Consider the following 26,266-nt stretch of genomic DNA (forward strand, 5'->3'; position numbering starts at 1 on the left):
ATTCAATTTTAGTCACTCCATTACATTTGTTTTGAAATTTAAGGAATTCTTTAAACAAAAGAGAATATACTTTTTTAAAAATCAGAAAAATACTAGTGGGCAGGCAGATTTAATCAAAAGTAATTCTTATTAAGTACAGAAATAAATGACTCATTTCACCCAGATTGAAGTATTTCTGCTTTCACATTATCAGAATGGGATTTCTTCCTCATGAGACTTATCTGATTAAGGATCTCCTTGATTACATTATTAGAAGCTTTTAACTGGTTTCTGTAAGTTCATGAACTCTCTGAAATTGTTTTAAAAACTGTAGGGTTAGGTGTCATTGGGCTACAAAGATCAATTTTAGGAAATCTGCATCTGAAGTTCATAAACTTTGAGGTCTGAGGTGTTAAGCACCATAAAGCTTCACATAGTTATGCATATTATAGCCATAAACTTTCACCACTCCCCCATTGACAAGATTCAGGAGGAAGTAAGACAAAGGACAACATGGTTATCTACAATATTGATATTCCATAGCTAATTATGTTACTAATTACGAATAGAGTGGCTTTTAGATCACCAGCTTAAAAGACGCTAGGAGAGAAATGCAAACTGAAATGTCATTATAATTCAGATTTTTAAAGTGAAAATGTGAAAAGCAGAGGTCCACATCACATAAGGGAGCTTCTTAAGAACTACAAATAATAGTTAATAAAATATTAATAGATAACAAAATATCCTCTGTAATATAGTAAAAAGGAAAAAGGTTAGCATTTTTAAGCAAATATATTTATTCCATATCCTAGAACTTGTCCTATACTGACATAATCATATCAAGGATTAACAGGCCAAAGTCAAGTCACATGACAAACAGCAGAAGAACTGAAAATGTTTATCCTGGAAGAAAAAGAACTGAGTAAATATGAACAGTCTTCAAATATCTCATGTGGAAAAAGGAACAATTTATTCTGTGTAATTCCTAAGAAGAACTGGAACTGGTGCATGTAAATTATAGGAAAACAAATGTCAAATCAATGGAATGGCTGACTTATGAAGAAAAATGCAACTCCCCTCCCCCACATACACACACCACCTAGTAAGAATTGGGAATCACCTATCAGATGCTATGAAGTGGAATCTTGAGTAAAGTGTTAGACTAGCTGATTTTTAAGATTTCCTTCAACAACGTAATTCAATAATTAACAAGGAAAAACAAGTCTACTAGAAATTAAGTTTTTCCTAAATACTTTTTCTGAACATTGGTAATACAAGTGTAAAAAATGAAATCATACCCATATCAAACTGAGATAAACTCAATTACCACTTATTGACTAGCTTGGGTCAAATTTAACTCTAAATATCATCTCTCCACAATATACATCATTTATTAAATAAAATAATACTCTTGTACATTCTTTGAATGTCTAGCTTCATAAAGCAAAGTTAAATATTGTCTCTCAGACTAGACTGACCATATACAAATATCAATCAGAACAAATGAAAGTCAAATCCTGTTTTGATAGATCACTCAGAAAAATCTCAAATGTTGGCTTTACTCAACAGTATATACTACCCAAGTTAACAACAATCACTTTTAGGCATACTGAGCTTATTTACCTCTGAGTTAACAAATTCTGCCTGTAACTTTTTACACTCATCTTTGAGTTTTTCAGATTCTTTCTCACGTTCCAATGTCATGTTGTCCATTAGCGTTTGAACCTGGACCAGTTCTTTCTTCAGCACAGCAACATCTTCTATACCAGGTCTCTGAAGCTGTAAAGCACATTGAAAATGAAAATAATCTTTGATATCAATTATTGCACTGCAAACATTGACGACTGATACCTTTCCCCCACAAGCCTCTCTACTTCCCAATATATGCCCTATTTAACAGTATTACCACTTAAGGTATAAAATAGCAAATTCATAATTTCCTTAGCATCTTACTTGCTTGTCGTTCCTTCACAAACTACACCCAATGGTCATAACAATCACTTGATAAATGTCACATTTTGAAGCATAAATACCTCATTTTCTATCCTAGGAAACTGGTAATAAAAATAAAGGAGCAGATGTAAGCATAATTAGGGTTTGCTGCAGGTTGATATGGTTGAGTTTGTTCGTATATTTATTGAGTGCTTAATAAAGGACAGAAAGGAGTCAAGGACAGATTCAAGGTTGTTAGACATTGTGAGAATGTTGAAGATGTATGATACCAATGACAGAAATATGGTTGGGGAGAAAAATATGATGACTTGATGCTTCACTTGTTGAATTTAAAATAAAAGCTACAAATGCAATCAGAAGTATCTTAATAAAAATTGATGGATTTATAAAACCAAAGTGCAGGGAATCAGTCAGGATCAGAGATGCAGATACAGAAATTAGCAAAAAGACAACATTAAGATAAAAACAACAAAAATGTTAAGATAATAAATTTTGTATCATAGATTCCATCTCTATGTAAAAAATCCTATTAGGATATGTGTAGAAGATAGAACTATAAAAATTTTTATTTTCTCCATTTCCTCCATACTTTCAAAATTTTTTCATTTTTAATTTACAAAATTATAAAAGTACATTCCAATAAATGGTTTCTAAATTACCAATTCAGTCTTCAGATCTTGAATTATAGTTGTTTCTTTGTTTAATTCTTCTGTCAGATGTGTCACTTTTTGTTCAGCAGCTTCTCGAAGACTCCTTTCTTCATCATATTTTGACTTAACATCTAATTACAGATAATTATATAAACATTAGTTTCATGACATTAACTCTAAGAAAGGACAATTTTACAAATTCCTGTATATTACCCAATGTATATCTACATATCATTGATTCAAATTCACATTCCTTAGATAACCATAAATATATACAATAAACTTTTACTTCTGATTAAATGAGATGAACTTAAACTAATCAAATGTTTTTGTCTACATAAATTCCACACAGCAGTTACTAATTAGCATTTTAATGTAGACTTAATCATGTAATTTTACCTAAAAGCATGCATTTTTTTAAAAAAAATAATTGATTAGCATAACCAAATGTTAAACCTATATACGATGTAACTTCTTCAAAATGTTACTTGTTAATCTTTAAGCATACCCCTCCCCCAGAAAAATTCATCTTCTCTAAATTTCAAGAATTTTACAGGAAAAAATCAGTCCTTTGAAAGGAGGAGGTGAGAAGACAAATAATTTATATAGAAACTCTATTATTAAATTCCAGTAATCACCACCATAGTCTATAACAAATGCCTTATCACACTACAATACAATACGCTAAAATCAATGCCTTATTTCTAGGATATACAATGGCAGAAAGGTAACAAGACTGATTTATTGGCTAAAAAAATCTGATTCAATTTACCTGCAATTTCAGTGGCAAGTTGGGCTGCTTTCTGTTCAAATAAGTCTTTCATTTGCTTAATATTAAAATTTTCTGTTTGGGCTTCTTCTAATTGTTGTTCCAAAGACTGTAGTTCTACAAAAAAGTATCATTGTTATTCAAATACATAATTAATGCTAATTACATTTCTTAAATTGTTATTACTTATATCCTAATCATTGTAGTAAGTAAAGACAATCAACATAAAAAAAGACATGAATCATCCAGTTACAAAGAGTATCTCAACATTTTAAGAATTAAGCATATCTAATTCATTTAAATCATAAGTCATAATTTATAAACATATAAAACAAGTTAAATATTTAGCATAATGCCCAAATAATCTATAAATATTCATGTCAAGCTTATTTTGACTTCACATATTATTTTCTTATAACCATCAACTGACCAGAAAGAAATATACTCTGCCTCTCTAAATAAAATTTATTTTAATGAGAATGAAGTAAGAAATTGTTTAAAATCAAGGTCTTAAATAAAATAACTAAAATATGCAGTCAACTCCTAATACTTCATTCTCATAAAAAGATTTCAGAGAGAAAGTAAATAGAACAGCTAACCTCAAAATATAATTTTATTTATTCATTGAGCATTGCTTCAGTTGAAGTCAATTACAAAGATGCTAGTTTCGTCATTTTATTTCAAGAGAAAAAGAGTACATCACTCCTTAAAATAGATTTAACTTTTCATTAAACTGTATGGATGTAATATTCCAGAAGTCTATTTATAACTACAGAATATAATGAACTAAGAAAACACTAAGATTTTTGTTGACTGATTAATTATGGAGTTCAAAGGTAATGCTCTAAACCTAAAATATGACTATTATTTTCACTGTTTTAAAGCCATAAAGTATAACCACAATTCAAATTCATGCAGCAGGCATTAGGAAAAAAGTCAAAAGTAAAAAAGAAGAATGAGCAAGAAGGAAAAAATAAAATAAAAGAAAAAATATCTGTTTTAAGTTACCTGCTGATGAGTCAGCCACCAATCCATCAGGTTTAGATTCCTCAATGAAAACAAAACATAAACAAACACATTAAAAGGAAAAGATAATACTGTTACCATTGTCAGTGTGAAAAAATCTCTAAAGCCACATTCTGTCAGGGAAGTAATAAGATTTTAATGAAATTTTGGTCAGTTCACAATCTTCCAAATTTCTAAACTACCATTAGGCAGACTGGCATAACAATCTAACTGCAGTTACTGCTTCTAAGAATTTTATATTAATATATATTTTATTATGGGTCTTGAAATAGCATCTTAAATTTCATAAATTCAGTAAAGTTTTTTTTATTTTTTTATTATTATTATTTTTTAATGTGGACTCCACACTGGGCTTGAACTCATGACCCTGAGATCAAGACCTGAGCTGAGGTCAAGAGTTGAATGCTTAACCAACTAAGCTACCCAGGCACACCAATAAAGACTTAAAAATAACATAAATTATTATGAATTATAAACATAGATTCTAAAGCCAATACTTAAGTCAGCAGATAAGATTCATAATCCTATAAGGGTGCATGGGTGGCTCAGTCTGGTTAAGCATGGACTATTGGTTTCGGCTCAGGTCATGACCTCAGGGTCGCAGGACTAAGTCTCAAGGCAAGCCCTTCACTCAGTGAGATTTTTCTCTCTGCCCCTCCTCGTCAATCCCCCTAATCAATATATATATATTGATTTCTCTCTCTCAAATAAATAAGTAAATCTTTAAAAAAAAAAATGTAAAAGATTCAATCCTATAACATAGAAGATTTGCAAAAGCTAAAATATGCCATAGAGTTATCCCTGGCATTAAAAGCACAAATATTTAATTCAGAATTATAATTCATCTTTTTAAAAGCAGAAATTGGGGCACCTGGGTGGCTCAGTTGGTTAAGAGTCTGCCTTCAGCTCAGGTCATAATCCCAGGATTCTGGGATAGAGTCCAGCATCGGGCTCCATGCTCAGCATGGAGTCTGCTTCTCCCTCACCCTCTCTCCCCTCTCCCTCCCTTCACTCTTGCTCTTTCTCTCTCTCATTATCTTTCTCTCTCTGCTGCTCCCCCCCCTTGTGCTCTCTCACACTCTCTCTCTCTCTGTCAAATAAATAAAATATATAATAAAACAAAAAAGCATAAATAATATATTCCATAAAGTTAATTTATTATGCACATTAGGAATAAAACACTACACTGACTAGTCATTATTTCCATATTCTAAAGAATTATACATATCTGAAAGAGTTTAATAAGGCATTTCATAGTATATCTGCCTTTTTATTTTCCTACACATTAGATTTAGACATACTGGCTGATAAGAATCATCAATATTTAAATACATTTTCCCCCAAAAGTCAATTTCCTATACCAAGGCAATTTCACCATGCATTATGGAGAATTTATTTATTAAATGTGAAATAGTCATCCCAAATGTAGAAAACAGTTTCCTCTGTTTTCAGGTACAGAAAATAATACAGCATATGTTTCATGTTAATTGTTAATGCATCTATGTAAAACATGAGTAAATGAACCGTAAGTATGGTAGATTACTAAAAACTTCTTTTCACTTCAAATACAGAAGCTGAGTAGTAATAAGAATGTTACCTTGTTCTCATTTGGGGTTTTTTTTTAGTCCAAATGACAATTTTTGGTGAAAAAAAAACAAAAAAGGCAAAAAGCCTGAATTCACAATATACTAATATGCAAAGGGACCACTAATTATTTTATAAAAATATTACAACTATTATTGAAGGGTATCTGCTTTATTATTACAAATGAAAACTATGTTTGATAAAATTCATTATTCCATGATTCTTTAAGTAGCTGTTATATAAAAGCCAATATAATTTTAACATAAAAATCATAATTGGTTAAGGTTTTCTTTAGAAAATATGATAAACTATATACCAACAGAATCTTACCCTAAAAAAACCACTTTTGAGACCAATGATTTGGTTTTCCCATGTATTATTTTTATATAAAGCTGTGTGTGTCCGTACACACACACATATATAAGTATTTTTATTCTATTTTTTTAAAACCCAACATTGGTTAAAAAAAAAAAAAAACCCTAAAATTGTTAATATAACCATTCCTCCAATTTTCAATCTGCACTAATGTAAACAAAAAAGTTAATAACTCTTTCCCTACTAGTAGACAATTTAGTGACTTCCAATTTGTCATAACACATGTTCTGAAGAGTTTCACTATTGTCTGAACCTTTATTTTTTAACCATTTAGGAATATTGTCAGAAAATTAGAATTAATGCAGCCTAGTATAAAAAAAACTTCACAGGTAATGGGATTCTTAATGGAACACCTTTAAGAAGTTACATATTAGCTTCCCAAATATTTGTTTGCATTCATTAGAATTACAAAAGACATACACTGTAAGCTATTAAATACAGTAAACTAGAAGTTACTTGTATCAGGCCACCTGCTTACAAAATGCATATTTTCGGGATCCCTGGGTGGCGCAGCGGTTTGGCGCCTGCCTTTGGCCCAGGGCGCGATCCTGGAGATCCGGGATCGAATCCCACATCAGGCTCCCGGTACATGGAGCCTGCTTCTCCCTCTGCCTGTGTCTCTGCCTCTCTCTCTCTCTCTCTCTCTGTGACTATCATAAATAAATAAAAAAAAATGCAAAATGCATATTTTCAACAACTAATAACACAACTTCTAATAAACAAACAACTAATAAACACACTTCAAGTATTTAAAAGCATTTACTTGCTGCTGGAGCCCTTGAAATTTTTCTAATTCTTTCTTTAATTCTTCTGAGTACCATTTTTCTTCCTAAGGAAAAAAAAAAAAAGATTTTTAATTTCAAGAGATTTATTATCTGAAACACTGAAAATAAACAAATATAATCATTGTTATTGTTACCTTAAGTGATGCCTGAAGGTCTTGGATCTCTTGTCTAAGTAGTGTTATATCATCTCTAAACATAAATTGGGGAAGAAAGAACTTAATAGCTAATGTTCTCTAACAACCTGGTCTCTTAATAAATCATGGCTAATGACTGTACATTAATATTCTAGTTTTCTCAATTTAAAAAAAAAACTGCCTTAGAATTTTACGTATAGAATTTTATGTATAACCCTTAGAAAAATACTTTTATTCCAAAAGCTCATTGTTTATAAATGGAAAAACACTTTATCATAGAAATGATATAATCATCAAGTACCTGAGCCAGAAACAAAATATCCCCCATTAATCTACCAATAATAAGGATCAATAGCTTCCTATTGCAGTTAGCATCCAATCTAAACTAATTAACAAGGACTATACAATCTATACAGTATAGTTCCTGCCTTAACACTACTCCTCACTCACTCAGCTCAGGCAACACTGATTTCTTTCTGTTCCTTGAGTCCTGTCAAACCTTCTCACATTCTATGCTCCTGACCTAAGAGTCAATGAGACAAAGAACAGTGAGCACACTACTCAAGGCCCTAACACAGGAAAGAGATCATATCACATGTGTTCATAACAGCATTATACTTCAAAGCGATTGTACTGTACCGCTTCAGAGCAAGAGCCTCTCCTCCATGACTTGAGTCATTACCAGCATCATGAACTACCTCATAGTGTTTGAAAAGTTCATCAGCAGATCCAAGGGATTTCATACACTGGGGACATATGAAACCCTACAGAAAGAGGCAGGAATAGGTTACAAAATGGTGTTTAATACTGTTAAGACAGCAATGTATGTATCACAAAATACAGTCAACTGTTACTACTTACACCAATGGTGCCATTAATAAATTGTAATTTAAGATGTTAGGCCCAAATTCTGGTACTGTGTAAAGGTACTAACTGCCTGCTCTGGTTGAAATTTATAAAACAAAAAGAAAACCTTTACAACCATCTTTTAAGTTGAATGAATCGATGGCTAGAATACAGAAGTCTAATTTGAGAAGTTAGTTTAATCTAGAAGACTAGTTGAAAAGATCTACCATCATATCTTCTCTCTCTCTTTCTAGATATCCCCCTTAGTAAAATAATATCTGCCCCAATCTACTTCATAGGAATGAGAACAAAAAAATTAAAACAGAAAGTATTCTGATCACTGAGGAAGAAGGTAATATAGTAAATAATTTAGAATTACTTCAGAATATTTACAATGATTGAGAAGCACTATAGTCAGTAAATTCCTTGCTAACCTAAGATTAACGCTGTAAAAGCCTAAAGTTAATAGTCCCATAAAATAGTACACATTTATAAATAATCTCAGAATTATACAGCTATGGCATACAAGGTCCTGCATGAGTATTCCCTCAATAACCTAACCACTCTGATGCCTGGACATCTCTCACTCTCTCCAACTATACTAACATTTCCACTCCTCTGACTTAACTATGTTCCCTAACATACCATGGTATTCCACATTTCAGGGCCTTTGCATATATACTGCTTTTTCCCTCCAGCACTATTCTTGGTAGCTTGTCAAGTTTCTACATTCACTATAATACACAACACAACAGAGCTTTCTACCCATGTTGGCTAGTGTAGTATTTTTGAACATACTCTCTATTTTCTACATTGAATATTTATTTCATAAAATAAAGTAACAACCAGCTGGCTCAGTCATTAGAACATGTGACTCTTGATCTCAGGGTCATGAGTTCAAGCCCCACATTGGGAGTGAAGCCTACTTCATATATATATAAAATATGAATGAACCTAACAGGGCAGAATTTGGCACACACACACAAAAAAAACCCAGAAGAGCTTTAACAGTTTGCAGATTATAAAACCTTCCAAGGACAGCCTGAGCATAATAATAAATGCTTTAAACAAGTAAAAACTAAAAAAAAATAAAAATTTCTCCTTCATTGGACGCTCACAAACAGCATATCATCATTTCTCATCTACATACATCACGAGGCAGAATCAAGGCTCGCGGCATCTTGGGGATACTGACATGCAGACAAACATGAGCAGACGATGAGATAACACAAGGATCCATAAAGAGCTATGGGAACACAGGAAAAGAGAACTCCACCTGTGCCTGTGGCAGGAGTTAATGCTTTATAAAAAATACACAGATATATAATGTATCTGTGTATATACACTGACTATGGGACACTGGAATAAGGTACCTTTAAAGACTGAGTGGCAGTTACTTGTCAGAAATAAGAGAAAGGCATTCTAACAAAAGTGTGGAAGGAGGTTTGAAACATAGTCACGCTGCATTTGGGAAACTGGTGTATCCTGGTCACAGAGCCAGAGGGAAAAGGCAGAGGCACAACAGGTAAACGAATGCAATGATCTCCTATGAAACTCCTGAAATGAGCAAAGCTGGAAGTATTAACGATGTAACTCTGGACATCTGAATGATGCCATTAGGCCGTAGAGATCTTTGGTGCTCAGCACTGTCTTTTGGATGAATGAATATTCCCAGCCTATGTGCTAATCTAACTGATGTTATGCTCTTTCTTCAAAACCACCTATTATCTACCATCATGTTTTATAATGGTTCCACGTGATGCTTCACCTGTCATTCTTATAAGAAACTCCTATCCAATACTGTTGAGCTAACATGCCTTCATTGTAACAGTACATCAACCCCTATACTATTAAGCCTGTCATTTCTCTTTTGCATCTCAGCTTCTACTGGTAATTAGAAAGCAAATTATAGAATATTCCTCAGAGAATCCATATACCAGTTATACTATTTAATCTTTTTAAATCTATTTAATCTTTACAAGTTTGGCTTTTTGACTACTGTCTCTACTTCCAGATTTTGGCTCTAGATACCTAAGAATTGGAGAAAGCTAATGTCACATTAAGGTATGCCATACCTTCTTAAAGCTTCTAAATATTACCAGGTTAATACTCCAGAAAGAACTGATTCATCCCTAAAGAGAAATTTTAGAAATTCAGTAATATATATTTATTATAGAAATATTCCACCTAACTGAATATTCCATATGATTCACCTAAGTGAATTTTCCATGCTTAAATAACACTTTAATTTGGGGACATTTCTGATAAAAAGAAATCTTTCTAAAATACATATACTTTCTCACCTTCTTAAATAGATGATATTAAACTATTGTTTGATGTCTCAGAGACATAAATATTAATCACTGAATGGGTGGCTTCTACTTTATTAATTCTGGCCTCTTTAACTTCTATATCCACATTTTATAGTTTTTTCCTACACCCTGTTTTGTCTTTCCACAATCATTTCTTAAAATTATTCACATGCTCTAATAATGCCCACCTGATATAGATGAGAAGGATAAAGAAAAAAGTTTATTAAAACCACATCACTCATTTAAAATGACAGTAACATAAGCTCAGAATGAATATCTGAGGGATGTCTTATGAATAAAGTGCATGATCTTTATAGTTCATGAACTCTGTAATACTAATTCTGGATATTAAGAGACTGCTTCTCTATTTTTTTCTCAACCACCTCCAAGGGAACTAAAGTTAACTAGATCAATAACTTCCACAAAATGTAGACTACAAGAAAACACTAAAAACTGGCAGTTATATTTCCCTTAATCATTCCAAATTTCTCACCAACTTCCTCCCCCTCCACACACACACACACACACACACACACACACACACACACTGTACTTAAGATTAAAAACAGTAAGCCCCTCACTCTTAGCTTTCAGTTAGCTCTAATCCTTTCTCAGATACACTGCAGCTAAGAACCTGACTTGACACTTCTGGCATCCCTGTTATACCAAGTGTTCTTTCAATTAAAAAGAAAGTTCTTATTTAAGTAGGTGACGCTGTGTCTTTTCATTTTGGTTAACCCATAAAGAAGAAAAATTGACACACATGTTCTGAAAGGAAGACACTGGTGAAATGCTAAGGAGAATGCTAAGAATTTTTTATGCCTCTCTCCTTGCTTGCACCAGGTAACTAATTTAACTGGTATCCTCCTATAATGCGCCCATTTTCCCCGTAACCCTAGAAAATGTCCTGGTTTAACTGTTTCCCAGTGAAGTTTTTCTGGGGTTCCCCTCAAGTTGAATCACCACTGCATTCTTTTTGCAAATATTTATCACAGAAATTTCCTGGGATAGATATCATATCTTACTTACCTTTTTATCTCCTTTACCTACCAAAATACATGGTACATAAGTTCACTATTAATATGATAAATAAGTGTATGTCTGATAAAATATTTTTCTTATATATGTAATTGCCAGACGGAGAAACAAACTTTTTTTTCTTTCTGGGTACAAGAAGTTTCCTTCTTTTCTAAGATTTGCAAAAGAATGGGAAGAAAAAACTATGTTTCTTTTGTTTTTAGAATACTGCAACAATTTTCAAAGGAAAGAGATCATCTAAGAAATTTTTTCCAGTCTGCAAATGGGCAATAGTTCCCCTCACTGGCTTCCACCCTCAGCCTTAGATAAACCCCAGTCCCACACACTACAGTGAAACATTTGGGTAATCCACTGTTAATGATGAGTAGTGCCATTCTGTCACCTTCCTCAAGTCCAGGGCGTCAAAACAAAGATTCAAAGAGTGGTAGATCCAGATTCTAATGCCATATATTTTCTCAAATAAACACAGTAGCAATTAATATGCAAAGTCCTCTTTCCATGTAAGAGTAAGGCATTTTAACCTAAAGCATTTTAAAACATTCATCAGCATTAACTAAATAATATATAACATACAGATGTTGAAATCAAATATCATCCACTCTATATTTCAAATTTCATGGCAAAATTTATGCAAAAATATTAACTTAAACTTTTATATTTATTTACAGATTCACAAAAAAGACAGCTGGAAAAAGTAAGAGCAACCCAACTTCCCAAGAGCCTGTTTTCCTTATTGAACCTTTCCTTAAGCATGCATAATTAAAGCAATCCATATTCCCTTTGTAGCATAAAAAGTTAAGCAACACCAAGGCAAGAAAAAACAAAGCTATTTTGAGCAACCCATAACCAAGCTGCTAAGGCAAAATACATAGGACCCACAGTAACACTGGAGTCATTAAGCAGTTCCTGTCCTCTCGTTTCATTTTCAGTGTGCACTTGCTGGTAATGCTCCGACAAATCAATAGCAGTTATACATCTTTTCATACATAATGGACAGATGAAACCCTGTGAAATAACAACTTTTAGGAGGATATACATAAAAAGTTATCTATAAATCAAAATACAGACAATGAAAACAGACACAATAGGAAAATAATTAATATATCTCTTTTTAGTATATGTAAGGGAAATTTTCACATAGTAACTATATAGAAAAAGTGAAAGATCTATCCAAAATAGGACAACTAAAACTAGTTTCCATTCTTTTGCTGGAAATTCCCATTGGTTCAATTTTATTATAGTTATCAGTTTCTTTAGTTGGAATATTAATTACTCTTTTTGTTTAGGACACTTTGTCCTTATTTATCTGAGAGCCATTATTGGCAAGTTAGCCTTTATTTTAGATCAAGAAATGATTGGCAGTTACAACAAACAGCTCTATGTGAGATAATGCTCTCAACAAAAAAAAGTTCTTAAAATGAAAGCAATTTTTAATCTTCACCATATTCCACTAGCCTAAGTCCCATTTTTGTCCACACTCATAATTCCCAATAGGGGACCCTTCCTTCTAAATTTATAAACAAAACAAAATCATTTTCAGTCAATCTCCCAGATTCTCCATACCTAACAATAGCTCTACTTTAAAATGTGGGTTGCCACACTGATCTACAGTTTAAAGTAAATAAAATGAAGACTATAGTGAAGGATAAAGATTATAAAGCTGTGAGTTTTTGTGTCAAAAATAGATGTGGATTTGAGATTCGACCAATGCTGACGATATAACCTTAAGGAAATCACTTTACTTTACTAAATGTCAATTTCCTCATCTATAAAATGGGGCTAATGTTGGCACCTATTCCTCTAGAGTTACTGTGCGGTACATAAAATCCTTAGTGTAGTGCTTGCAACATTTTAAGTGTTCAATAAATATTGTCATTAGATGTGTGGTTAGAGAAGAAAGAAATGAAGTCAGGAAGGGCTGAAAGGCTAGAAGAAAAGACAGGAATTAAACACCTGAAATATTCAGCAAGGCCAAAAAAGTAATAAAAATATGAGAAGGTTTTTGAGGGGCTAGGTAGTCGTGGGAACATTTGGTCTTAACATCTCAAGTCAACTATTCTGCCCAGTAATAAGGTGGAAGGTACTGTTACGAACTTGAGTAGCTAGAAAAGAATAACATCAATAGCATTGAAAACTTATGAACTGGGAGGCTAGGGTGTTCCTTGAGTCACTAATGTCACTTAGGATAATAGCAAAGGAGACAATGACTATAAACAAAGTCCCAAGGTGGGAGGCAAGGCAGGGTAGCAGTTAAGAGCCAGGCCTGGGCTTGAATCCTGGATTCACACCACTCTTAGTAGCTTATAGGACCTTCAATTTCCTCTTCTGTGAAATGGAGTAATAGTAATACCTATTTCTTTGCCGGGGGGGTGGGGAGGGGGTCCTCATGAGAATTAAATAATACATGCAACGTGTTTATCATAGCATCTGATACAAAGAAAACATTCAATAAATGTTAGCTATCATTATTATCATTATTCCTTTTGTTAACAACCCTTAAAGGAGATTAGCCAGGGGATGAAAGTGAGGAATATGAATTCTTTTTACTGAAAAAAGGGTTATGTTCAGGCAACCACAGTCCAAAGTGCTGGAAGTACAGAATAATAATTACTTAAAAGAACACATCAGTGCATTTATTTCTGCCATGATGGCTTTATGCTGCCTCTCAATTTACTGGTTTCTTCACCCTCAGCTTCCATGTACAATCATTCAATCTTTCATTCAAAAAGTATGTACTCAGTGTGATTATGAGTGTGATTCCAGCCATTATGCTTTGGTTCTGAGAACATAATTGTAAAATAAGGCAAAGCCCCATCCTCAGGAAGCTTACAGGCTTCTTGAAAAAGTTATGAAAGAAAATAAATTACATTTTAGACCCCGCTAACCAGAAAACCCTATTAGAACTGCCTTCAAAATATATTTAGAACCACAGGACCTCCACTGTCACCACTCTGAGCCAAGCCACGGTACCCTGCACATGGATCACTGCAATCGCTTTCCACAGTCCCTCTGCTTCTCTCTTCACCCCACTAACAGTTTACTTTCCACAGAGCAGCAAGAATGTATCCTATAAAAATGTAAATAAATTTTGTCACTTCCCTAGTCAGAACTCTCCAAGGGCTTCCCATCTCACCAGAAGTAAAAAACCTAAGTCTGCACAAAGGCCTCTGAGGCAGGCCCCTAAGGCCCTGCATGAGGTGAGCCTGATTACCTCACAGATCCAGTCTCTCCTCACTCACTGCGCCCCAACCACACCAGCCTCCCTGCTGCTTTTTCGACAGGCTAGGCTCCCACCTCAGAGACTTTCTACTTGCTCCACGCAAACAAAACAGAACACAGTGGTTCCAGGAACCACATGACTCATTTCCTCACTTCCTTCGGTTCTTCCTGGGCTATGCCTTCCCAGAGAAGTCTTCCCTACAATCCTATTTGAAATTGCAACAACCCAGAACACTTTCTATGCTTCCTTCCCTACTTTATTTTTCTAACACCAATCGTTTCCCTCTGTCCATTTTTTGTATGTTTTGGGGATTTTGCCTATTTCCACTTACTAGAACATCCTCTACCAGGATAAAAATTTTTGACTATTTTACTCACTGCCGTGTCTCTAGCATCCAGAACGATGTCTGACAACAATATATATTTGGTAAATAAATGAATCTTACAATAATAATCATTACCAAAGGATAGAAAATACAATTTCCCAGAAACACACAAAAGAAGCATCTATTCCACATGTGAATCTCAAGTACGGTTTACTGAAAAAGTAATTATCTGTAATGAGACCTAAAGGATAATCAGATGTTAACCAGACAAAAAAGCAAAAGGGCAGGTAAGGTATGGGGATCAGCATATAGAAGCCCAAAGATAAGAACAAATTTGGCACACCTTAAAAGCAGGAGTTCTGTATGCCTGGATCACAGAGCACAAAGAAATACAACCGCACATATAAGGTCAACTGATTTCTCATAAAAGGGAAAATTTAAATCAATGGGAAAAGGTAATATTCTCAAAAAATAGTACTGAAATAACCATATAGAAAACTAGTTTCCATATCCATATGAAAAAAAGAGACCTCAAGCACTACCTCATACCATACACAATATTTTAAAATAAATCAGACTTAAATGTATACGCTAAAATGATTTTTTAAAAATATATCAGAAGCAAGCATAGCAGAAAGTCTTTGCAATCCTGGGGCGTAGGCAAAAAAAATTGTAGAAGGACCCAAAAAGCACTAACCAAAGAGAAAGGCTGACAAACTGGACTTGACCAAAATTCAAAACTTCTTCTTTTTGAAAAACACCATTAACAAAATGAAAAGCCACAGACAGAAAAAATATACACATCACATATATCTGATTATGGTGTAAAGTCCAAAATTATGGCCCAATACTATGCCCTGCTTTCTCAGGTGGTGATGGGAGAGCTTCAAATGGCCTAACTGCAAGTGCCCTTCCCACACTACTCCCACAAAGAGCATCCTCTAGTCAAATACCCTCCTCCTGGAGGTTTAGTCTGTAAAGTGCATGACTCTTGATCTCTGGGTTGTGAGTTCAAACCCCACATTAGATGTAGAGATTACTTAAAAAATAAAATCTTAAAAAAAAAAAAAAACAAAAACCTCCTCTTCACAGAGCCTGCTTATCCCTAAGTAGCAGGTTTCAGTTCCCTGCCAGCCCACAGAATAATTCAAACAAGCCAATGACAATCTCCTGCAGGAACCAAGGGGCACCCCATCCTCTTGATAATAACATAAACCCTGCCTCTCACAGCCCGTGGTTGTTCATTTTGTTCCCAAGTTCAGTCCTCATATGGCTCTTCAAGGCATACAGTGTTCTCCTGGGCCATAAGTATATGTGGTTAGCAAACTGCTGTTGACTTCAACCTGTCCAGTGTCAGGCTAATTGTATGTTCAGCCATCCCTATAAGCCTACGACAGCCTTAACCAATAAGGATAAATAGGAGGCAATCAAAATATTGATAAAGGACTTATACCCAGAATAGATTAAAAAAAATTTTTTTTATAGTTCAAAAACAAAAAGATAAATGATCCAACTTTTAAATGATTAGACTTCAGGGATGCCTGGGTGGCTCAGTGGTTTAGCGCCTGCCTTGGACCCAGGGCGTGATCCTGGAGTTCTGTGTTCGAGTCCCACATCAAGCTCCTTGCAGGGAGTCTGCTTTTCCCTCTGCCTATGTCTCTGCCTCTCTCTGTGTCTCTCATAAATAAATAAATAAAATCTTTAAAAATAAATAAATAAATGAAATCGTTAGTTTTCCAGTTGCAGACAAAATGGAATAGATTGACTTGCCCCATTTCCTCCTGCTAGCTACACCTAACATCCCTAGACGTTATATATAAAACAAAAGAAACATAAGAAAATTCTGAAAGGTGATGAGAAGGTGGACCAGCTAAGCATCTCAGGATCCAAGGACTGACATAGTAATAAATACACTGGATTTTCTTTTGCCTCATATATTCCAGACTGGGTACTAGGGAAGCTGGCAACTAGGTACTAGGGACTAGTACCAGACTAGGTACTAGGGACACTTTAGTGAGCACTTACAAAAAGAGCCTTCCCTCTCCAGCTAAAGGACCAGGAAAATAAGTGAGTAGTTTCAGTGGGTACCAAGGATGGAAGTCAGACTAGAAGGGGATAAAGAGTGAACAAAGATGTTTGCTTCTGGCAATACATTAAACTAAATAGTCTGAACTATCATTCTGATGATAACAACTAAAGAAAAATTGGGGGTGCCTGGGTGGCTCAGTCCATCAAGCATCAAATTCTTGATTTTGGCTCAGGTCATGATCTCAGGGTCCTGTCAAACTCTGCACTCAGGGGGGAGTCTGCTTGAGATTCTCTCTCTCTCCGCTTCCCTCTGCCTCTCTTGAACTTCCTAGCCTCCAGAGCTCTGAGAAATAAGTGTTTGTTGTTTAAGTCACTCAGTTTATAGTACTTTTGTTACAACAGCCATATTAAGAAAACATTATATATCAATATATAACAAAATATAAAATATGACATAAATATGATATAAAGCAAAATATTGCTTTATTTCTATTTCTTTAAAGTCCTAAAATAAATAAATAAATAAATAAATAAATAAATAAATAAATAAATAAATAATAAAGTCCTGAAGACCCAAGTGTCTGGGTGGCTCAGTCAGTTAAGTGTCTGACTCTCGATCTCAGCTCAGCTTTTGATCTCAAGGTAATGAGTTCAAGCCCTGCTCTAGGCTCCACGATGGACGTGGAGCCTTTGTAAAAAAAAAAATTAATTAATTTAAAAAATTAGTCCTGAAGACCATATTTCAAATTCCATATAGATGGCTAAGGGGACAAAGTTAAAAAATTGTTCAAAATGGGATGACAACCTTAAGGTAAAGGGGAAACAAACCTGAGAGAGAGAGGCTGATAGAGTTATCACCTGAGACCTTGACACTTATGTACCCTAGCACTGGGCATATGAACCTCTCTACAGCAGTATTTGTATGCTGATAGGAATAATTCATGACATAGGTAGAAACTAAAGTGGCAGGAGGGAAGGAGAGAGAAAATAAAATGAGAATGTAGAAAAGAAGAGAATTCAGAACACAAGAGAAAGGATTGAAATCTGATAGGAAAAGAGAACTATCTTTCATGTATTAAAGTAAGAGAGAATAAAGATGGATGCAAATAGCTTTGGTGACAAAACGATTGGTGTTCACCTAATATTTCCTAATATAGAAGATGCCTGAGGGAAGGTGGGATAGAGTAAGACACAAGAGAGATTTGAGGATAAAGAAGAAAGTAAAACTATCTCCGACAGTAGGAAAATAACACTAATAAGTAAATACAGCAAGACTACCAGGCACTGTTCACTACCCACTGGAGATTTTTTTGTTTTGTTTTGGCCTGACTGAGGTTAACAATTAAATTTGCTCTTAATAAAGTTCAACTGATACTTTTCTCTTAGCTCTCAGGGTCTTGTTAGATCTCATCATGGTTAATATCCATATATATGAAATCAGATGGCCAGAAAGAGACAAAACAGGGAAATGAGTGGATAGAGAGACAAACTCAGAAAGACAGAAGACAGACTCACCAACCAAGAGGTGCAGAAGGGGGAACACAGGAAAGGGGACTGGGTTAACAGTACAACTGGGCCCAGAAAGGGGCAACTGACAGAAATTGTCAGAGTAGAATGTGAGTACATCAATATCTTAGGGACAATATTATTGATGGCTTTTATGCTCTTCTTTTTCCTTTTCTTCTTTTTCTATAATGAGCAAATCTTGTTTGTCAAAAATAATAATAATAAAGCAAGGCTTTACTACTAAGGCTGACTTCTCCAAAAATTTGAGTTCTTTCTTAGATTTATTTACTTTCCTCATTAATTTTTAATAAACTTTGATAGAAGCTCTTAAAAAATCATAAATGAAGACAGCAAATAATGTATAAACTTCATAGATAATCTCATTTTTCATTTTAGCTCAGTAGTCATGATAGTGCAAACACTAATCAGCTGGTAATTTTTATAAACAGATTTTAAAATCTTCCTTAAGTTGAGATGACATTAACATTGAAGATAAATTCACAATTTAATTTTCAGTCTTAATATACACTTTCTCAGTCTTAAAACTAAATACCAGAATTTTTCTACAAGTGATTCAAAAGTCACATTCCAGTTTGTTAAGAAGGATGAGAATGTTTCCTACAATACAATTACTGACCATTACTCCAAATATCTGTTCATTTTCCCTTAAATAACACTAAATTGTTTTGCCAAATTATTTCCATACCTCTGAAGAGCTTTCATTATTGACATCTACTGTGTTTATAGGAGCTGCTGATGAATCTAAATCAGAACCTTGAGAGCCAACTCTCCCAGGAGTCTGAAACACAGAAAAAAAATCAAAGTAGATATTAATAATATATTCACAAACTATTTAATAACCTAAACAATAATCAGGGCTAGCCTTACACATAAAAGTAGATGTCCTCTCAATATAGTAACAAACTGTACTAGCAGCTATCCTTTATTGAAGACTATGCCTAATATAGCATCAAGATCTCTGCATGCATTCTCTCATTTTTAGTCTTTTTAAATTAATAAAAAGCTTATTTTTATATGTATTGCCTATAGTCTTCAACTCACTTTCACAGAACATTTTATTTAATCATAGTGCCATCTCTGAGAGACGCAGGACATATGTCACCTCTATACATGAGAAAAGAGATTCAAAGTAGCCCAAAGATTTCTCAAGACTGTACTGTTAACAAAAATCAGAAAAAACTAAAACACTGATCTTCTGATTCCTCTTACATTGTTGTCTATTACACCAACTAAACTATAACATGAGGGTTGCTCAAAAGACCAACACAGATCATTCATGCCAATCATTACCAATTTGTCTTCAATACTTGATATTCCATTATCAAAAATACAGTTTGGAGGATTAAAGTTCTTTTTTCTTTTTCTCCTGCAACACTTATCCTCTCACGTAATTATTCATTAATACTTAGGTGTTACCATAAAGGAACTAAAAATCTAATAAAGTACTGGGCAAGAAGAAAGATTTGGAACACAACAACCAACTTAATAATCCTTAGCAAAAAACACTTATGGTACATACTTTCATCATTCTCACGTCACACAAAAGAGAACTTAGGTGTGGAAACTAAGTAATTTGCCCAAAATCACATGGCCAATCAATGAGAGAAAGGACTGTAACTCAAGCAGTCTGGCCCATAATCACTAAACCATACTGGTGATTTATGGACATTTCCACTGAAATGTACCTCAAGCACCCATGACTGAGAGCAATTCACTATACTTGTCTCAACACACAAACCTCCTATTCATCACTATTAAATATTCAACACAGATGCCAAATAAGGAGGCAATGATACTTTGAAATTCACTAATTGAAATGATTATAAAAGCTACACAAAAAAATGAGAAAACATATACACTATAATTATGTATGGTGGCTCAGCGGTTGAGCATCTACCTTTGGCTCAGGGCGTGATCCCAGGGTCCTGGGATCAAGTATCGCATCGGGCTCCCTGCAGGAAGCCGCTTCTCCCTCTGCCCCTCTCTGCCTCTCTCTGTGTCTCTCATGAATAAATAAATAAAATCTTTTTGAAAAAAAATACAGGGCAGCCCCAGTGGCGCAGCGGTTTAGCGCTGCCTGCAGCCCAGGATGTGATCCTGGAGACCCGGGATCGAGTCCTGCGTTGGGCTCCCTGCATGGAGCCTGCTTCTCCCTCTGCCTGTGTCTCTGCTCTCTCTCTCTCTCTCTCTCTCTCTCTCTCTGTGTGTCTCTGTCTCTATGAATAAATAAATAAATAATATCTTTTTAAAAAATAAATAAAATAGAATAAAATTTAAAAAATACAATTATGTATAAAAACTATTTATAAGAAATTCAAAGGATATATATATATCCCAAAATACAAATAATGATTTCTGTAGCAAGACACAGTTACGGATATTTTGGCTTTTAGTTTTTCAGGCTTGGGTTTTGCTCATTTTTTTTTTTTAGAATTTTAGATCCACAGTTAAATTATTTGTACACTGAAATTTTTCTTAATATTAAAAATAGTAAAAAAAATAAGTGGACCTTTGCAAAATGGATGATCCACATTCCTGTCATATTTTCCCAAAATGTAGTCTTCTTAAACTTTCTAAGCTTATCCAGAGTGTGGCTTTATTGTTTTCAGTTAAAATCCATAAAATTCTCATGTTTTAACTATTCTGTTAGCTACTCTCCTCTAAAAAACAAAGCAAGATTCTTTCCCAAAACAGCATGCTTTAGACATGAATTTATAAATAAATAAAAGCCAGCTATCTGGATTTAATGATACTCATGCACCTGGCAAAAAAAGTAGCTCAATGTTGAATAAGTCAAAGACCCTTTATATTACATACTTAATATAAAGAATTGTATAACACCAGAAATTCATTTTTGACCCATCAACATTTCAACAGCTTCACGCCACAATGGCTTTTAAAATTAGTGACCCCATTCTTAAAAGCACTGGAAACTAAAGCTGTATCTCCCAAGGATTACATTTTCCCCACATTTCTTTATCTTTTCTTTTTCCAGATTACAGGTGGCTTTTCATTTGAGATTTACCTTCCCTGTGAAGTAAGCAATTCAGAGATACATCTACATAATCCTATTATCCTCACCAAAAATACCTTTTCTTATATTTGCCTAAAATAGTCCTTGTCAACAGATCTAAGAAAGTCCAAGACAATGGGGAGTAAAAGGAAAAACAAGAGAGAAACTATCGATGCTTTTCATACCCATATTTTAAACACATTCTCCCTGACTGTTGCTAAATTGTCTAATAACTTCTTGTTCTGTTAAGTCACTAAAATCCCATTACTTCAATGAGAAGTCCAATTACAGTAATGATGACCCTGAACAAACAATCTAAAGCATTCTAACTTTTCTACTTATAAAAGTTTTACTTTGTGAAAACAAGAGGATAAGTATAATTTGTGCTAGGGGTGCCTGGGTGGCTCAGCTGATTTAAGTGTCTTTGGCTCAGGTCATGATCTCAGGGTTCTGCAACTGAGCCCCACATGGAGCTCCCTGCTCAGCGGGAAGCCTGTTTCTCCCTCTTCTCCTGTTCCCCCTGCTTGTTCTCTCTTGTTTCCTCTGTCAAATAAATAAATTCTTTAAAAAAAATAATAATAATAATAATTTGTGCTAAAAATTTAAATAGGAGATAAATATCATCCAAATTATGTTTTTATAGAAAGTATTACCTAAATTTAGAAATCTTTTATAGTAACCAAAAAGTATATAACACATTTGTTCATCTCCCTTGGAGTATCTAGCATTCTGTAAGGCTCTGGATGTCAAAAGGACATATAAGGAGACATATAAGGAGACATATAAGGAGAGCATAAGAGAAACAAGGACCATGCCTTGGGGTAGACTAAAACCTGGCTGGAGAAACCAAACTAATGTAAACAAAAAGAAGTAGGAAACAACTTAAAAAATTTAAATGCTAAATGGAAGAGCTCTGAATGCAAGCAGAGTTCTGAGAAAAAATAAATCAATGCTACTTGCAATATTTGAAAAAAAGTTCATTCCTTGAAGGAAAAGTCATTTCAATTTTCAAAATTTAAGAACTTTTTGAAAACCTAACTGAATCTCAAGTTGGTGGTAAAACCAACCACATAGAAAATAATTATTTCAAATGATTTAAGAACTACATAGACAATACAAGGACAAAAATAACTGCTTTTAAAACACAGTAACATTCAATAATCTTATTAATGGTAATATCAGTACTGTTATATTAAAGCTATTTATGTATTTTTTAGGAAAAAATAACAATCAATGTTAAGAATCAAGATACTCAGTATTAGACAAAAAAGATATAAATTCATAGTATAACTATTTCATACTCTTAAATTTGAATTCATGTTTTGTTTTGCCATATATATGGATATAAATACTTCCTAGTTCTTATTACTTAAAAGCAATGACAACCCAGAAGCAATGAGCACCCTTAGAGCCCAAACCATTGTTATCTAAATAGTATTCCCCACTGAAAGGAACCAGGGCTTTTTGGAGAAATGGCTGATTTCAGCCTGGAGGAGAAATGTTACAAGATGAACCTGGGACATACTGTTGTGCCAAAAGCAAAGTAGCTAGTAAATACTAATCAGATCCTGTCAAAATGACAAGTCACTTTGAAGGCACTTCCAGTAGCTAAAGCAGGGCAATTTGCACATCAAAAAATTTCAGACTTCAACTGATTGAAACCTACTAAATATATATAAACCTATGAGTTCATAAAATATATTTAAAACTTTGTGAGTTCTCTTTCTTTAAGGACAGAAAAAGTCAAAAGACAAGCAAGGCTCATTCATCATTGCTAAAGTATGTTCCAATTCTTATCTGAAAATTAGTGTTTAAAGAAAAAGTATTAAACATTTACCCTGCCCTTCCAGAAATTCATGGTAACCAAATGGTCTGCTTGATGTTGAAAGTTCTTTTCAGGAAAATGTCAGTTAATGTATGCAGAAAAAAAGAAATATTTAGAAAATCATCATTTTGCAACTTGATAAAATCAGTCCTTTCCACATAAAGGACATAAAACCTTTCATGAATTTCCTCTTTCAAATAAGAAATTCTACTGTCCTTTAAATTCTATCATGTCTCTTATTTATACTCTTGTAACACTAACTCATAATAGAAGAAAGTGCTATCTGTGTTAAATCATTACAATAATGACCCTCAATGAATCACCCCTATGTTTTAATGCCCTTGTAATTTTCTTGTGTAATTCCCTCCCACATGCACTCTGGCCACTAAACTCACTTTGGCTAATGGTAGAGTAGCAAATGAGATACAAGCAGACACTTGAAAAGTACTTGCACAATGGGATTTGCTCTCTTATTGATGGAAACTCTTCTGCTACAATAATATAAGCCCAGACTAACCTTAGACTTATGTGGCCCAACAAATACAATCAGCAATCTGAGTAAGTACCTTAGACTATCCATTCCAAACTGACAAATAACTCCTGCTTATATGAGTAACTTCAAGAGAGTCCAGTAGAAGAACTACTCAGCCAAGCCTCCCAAAATTGCTGACCCACAAAATCTAGAGCAAACAAAATGGCGGTTAAGTCAAAGCCAAAGTTTGAGTATGGTTTATTATGCAACAGGTACAACTAGATATAGTAGATGCAATGTGGTAGCTTCTCCACAAAACAGAAAAGGAACCTTTTTGAGGCTGGGGACCCTATACAGAATGAGGTACTCATCACAATTCCTAGTAAGGACACAATAAAAGTGTCTACTTGAATTTAATAGGACATCCAATAGTTTTAGCACATTTTTTAAAAAGGATTAATGTAACTACTCCAAGTTTACATCATTCTTTTTTTCATCTTTTCTTTTTTAACTGTTTAACAAGCAACTGGAAGACTAAATGACAATTGTCAATCTAGTTTTCAGGGCATTTGAGTAATATCAAGATGTTTTATTTTTTGACAGTAGTCATTGGTGGAAATAATGTTGGAAAACCAAGCCTCTCACACATTGTTAGTGGGAACATAACTAAACGCAAAAAAAATGTACATACTCTCTGACCTAGTACTTAGGAAATTACTCAGTGAAAAAGAGTACCACCTATACATGCACAAGCAAAAGTACCGCCTATATATGTACGAGCATGTTCACTGCAGTATTGTTTGTAACAGAAAAACTGGAAACAAAACTAAATGTCCTTCAACAGGGAACTAAATTTTGATAATTCATAGAATAGAATATAAAAGAAATAGTTCTGGGGCACCTGGGTGGCTCAGTTAATCAAGTGTCCAACCCTTGATTTCGGCTTAGGACATGATCTCAGCTCAGGCCATGATCTCAGGGTCATGAGATCAAGCTGCACATGGAGCTCCGTGCTAGGCATGGGGCCTGCTTAAGATACTCTCTCCCCTTCTCCTTCTGCCCCTCTCCCCCCCGACTCTGCCCACTTTCACATGCACTCTCTCTCTCTCTCAGAAAGAAAAGGAAAAAAAAAAGTAATTCTCAAAGTGCTGGCACTTAAAAACTTCCAAACTGTATTAAGTAAAAAAATTTCAAACTCATACAAAGAATAGATCATATTTTTATAATATTAATGGATATATGCATCAGAAAATTCTGGGAAAATACAAAGAAACTATTAGCAATGATTACTGGGGAGGGGACCCTCTACTCTTCATTTTATACCTTCTGTACTCCTCTAATTCTAACTCCTGGATATCAGCCTCAAACTCCACATAAAATTTGTGTCTTAAGTCCTTCCTGCTCATTCTAAGTCTTCAACCTTGAAAATGGTCACTAATACTCTTCGTTCTAATCTCCACTATAATTCTACCACCTTTAAACTTGTCTCATAATTCATTTTTGCTAATTACTTTTTTTTTGTCCTCAGATTTCCTTCTTATTTCTCTGTCTTCTTAAAACCGAATATATCCTGATCCATATTAAATCCTGAAGTAGAAGGCTTACTTAGACTTTTGCAATAATATGACCTAAAAAATTTATGGCACCAAATAACTCCATAGATGCTTCTCTATCCATCATAAAATCACACACAATATTAGTAAGCTTCTTGGAGCACCCAGCTGGCACAACAGGTAGAGCATGTAACTCTTGATCTCAGGTGTGGTAAGTTCAAGGCCCATACTGGGTAGGATTACTTTAAAGAAATAAATTTTTAAGAAATAGCAAGCTTCTTTACCAATATACCACATTTAACTCTAACTTATTTATATCAGCTTTCAGCTGAGAACAATTCTTATTTTCTGAAATGTGAGCAATTTCGCCTAACCTAGAGCCATCCTACAACTTTAATGAGCAAGCAAATACAGCCACCCATGTTGTTAAATTATTAATACTAAACTGAGTGTAATCCCTATTCAATTTGTCTTTCCAAGTAACTTCTAAGAGATTATCCCCCCTGTTGCAGCTAATTCCAACCCTCTCCAAAATATCTTGTGTTAATACACAACATACTTCTGCATCCTAAGTCTTTCTTGCCTGACCTACTGACACACAATACTACACTCTGCCAGAGAAGGGGGTCAGAAACATATACTTACCTAATATAACTAACTCTTGTTTTCAGCAGGGCCTATCAAGTGTTCCAAAAATAAAAGTCCACCTATATCCAGGAATAGTGATTCAGAATATAGAAGTTGGAGTCACATGGACCTGCATTCGACTTCTAGTTTACCCACTTAGAAGCTTTGTAGATTTATTTAACTTCTATAAGCCCAAACTCCCAGTTGTAAAGTAGAACTAATGTC

The 26,266-nt window shown here is 34.2% G+C and overlaps 1 protein-coding gene across 4 annotated transcripts in view; it reads right to left on the minus strand.

Moving 5' to 3' along the window:
• EEA1 (early endosome antigen 1) overlaps nucleotides 1-26,266 on the minus strand; it is a 108,316-nt gene that overhangs the window by 67,263 nt on the left and 14,787 nt on the right. The window contains exons 2-10 of one of the 4 annotated variants that reach the window (XM_077845795.1): nucleotides 19,237-19,329; nucleotides 12,331-12,456; nucleotides 7,895-8,019; nucleotides 7,256-7,310; nucleotides 7,100-7,165; nucleotides 4,360-4,399; nucleotides 3,355-3,468; nucleotides 2,592-2,713; nucleotides 1,603-1,758 (exon numbers count right to left, since the gene is read on the minus strand). In XM_077845795.1, the coding sequence (XP_077701921.1) occupies nucleotides 1,603-1,758; nucleotides 2,592-2,713; nucleotides 3,355-3,468; nucleotides 4,360-4,399; nucleotides 7,100-7,165; nucleotides 7,256-7,310; nucleotides 7,895-8,019; nucleotides 12,331-12,456; nucleotides 19,237-19,329 (897 nt within the window). Of the gene's footprint in view, nucleotides 1-1,602; nucleotides 1,759-2,591; nucleotides 2,714-3,354; nucleotides 3,469-4,359; nucleotides 4,400-7,099; nucleotides 7,166-7,255; nucleotides 7,311-7,894; nucleotides 8,020-10,176; nucleotides 10,234-12,330; nucleotides 12,457-19,236; nucleotides 19,330-26,266 lie in introns of those variants that run through there. The other 3 variants (XM_077845799.1, XM_077845796.1, XM_077845798.1) reach the window with 3 other exon arrangements.

Source organism: Canis aureus, chromosome 13, assembly GCF_053574225.1.
Source record: "Canis aureus isolate CA01 chromosome 13, VMU_Caureus_v.1.0, whole genome shotgun sequence".
Classification (NCBI taxonomy): Eukaryota; Metazoa; Chordata; class Mammalia; order Carnivora; family Canidae; genus Canis; species Canis aureus.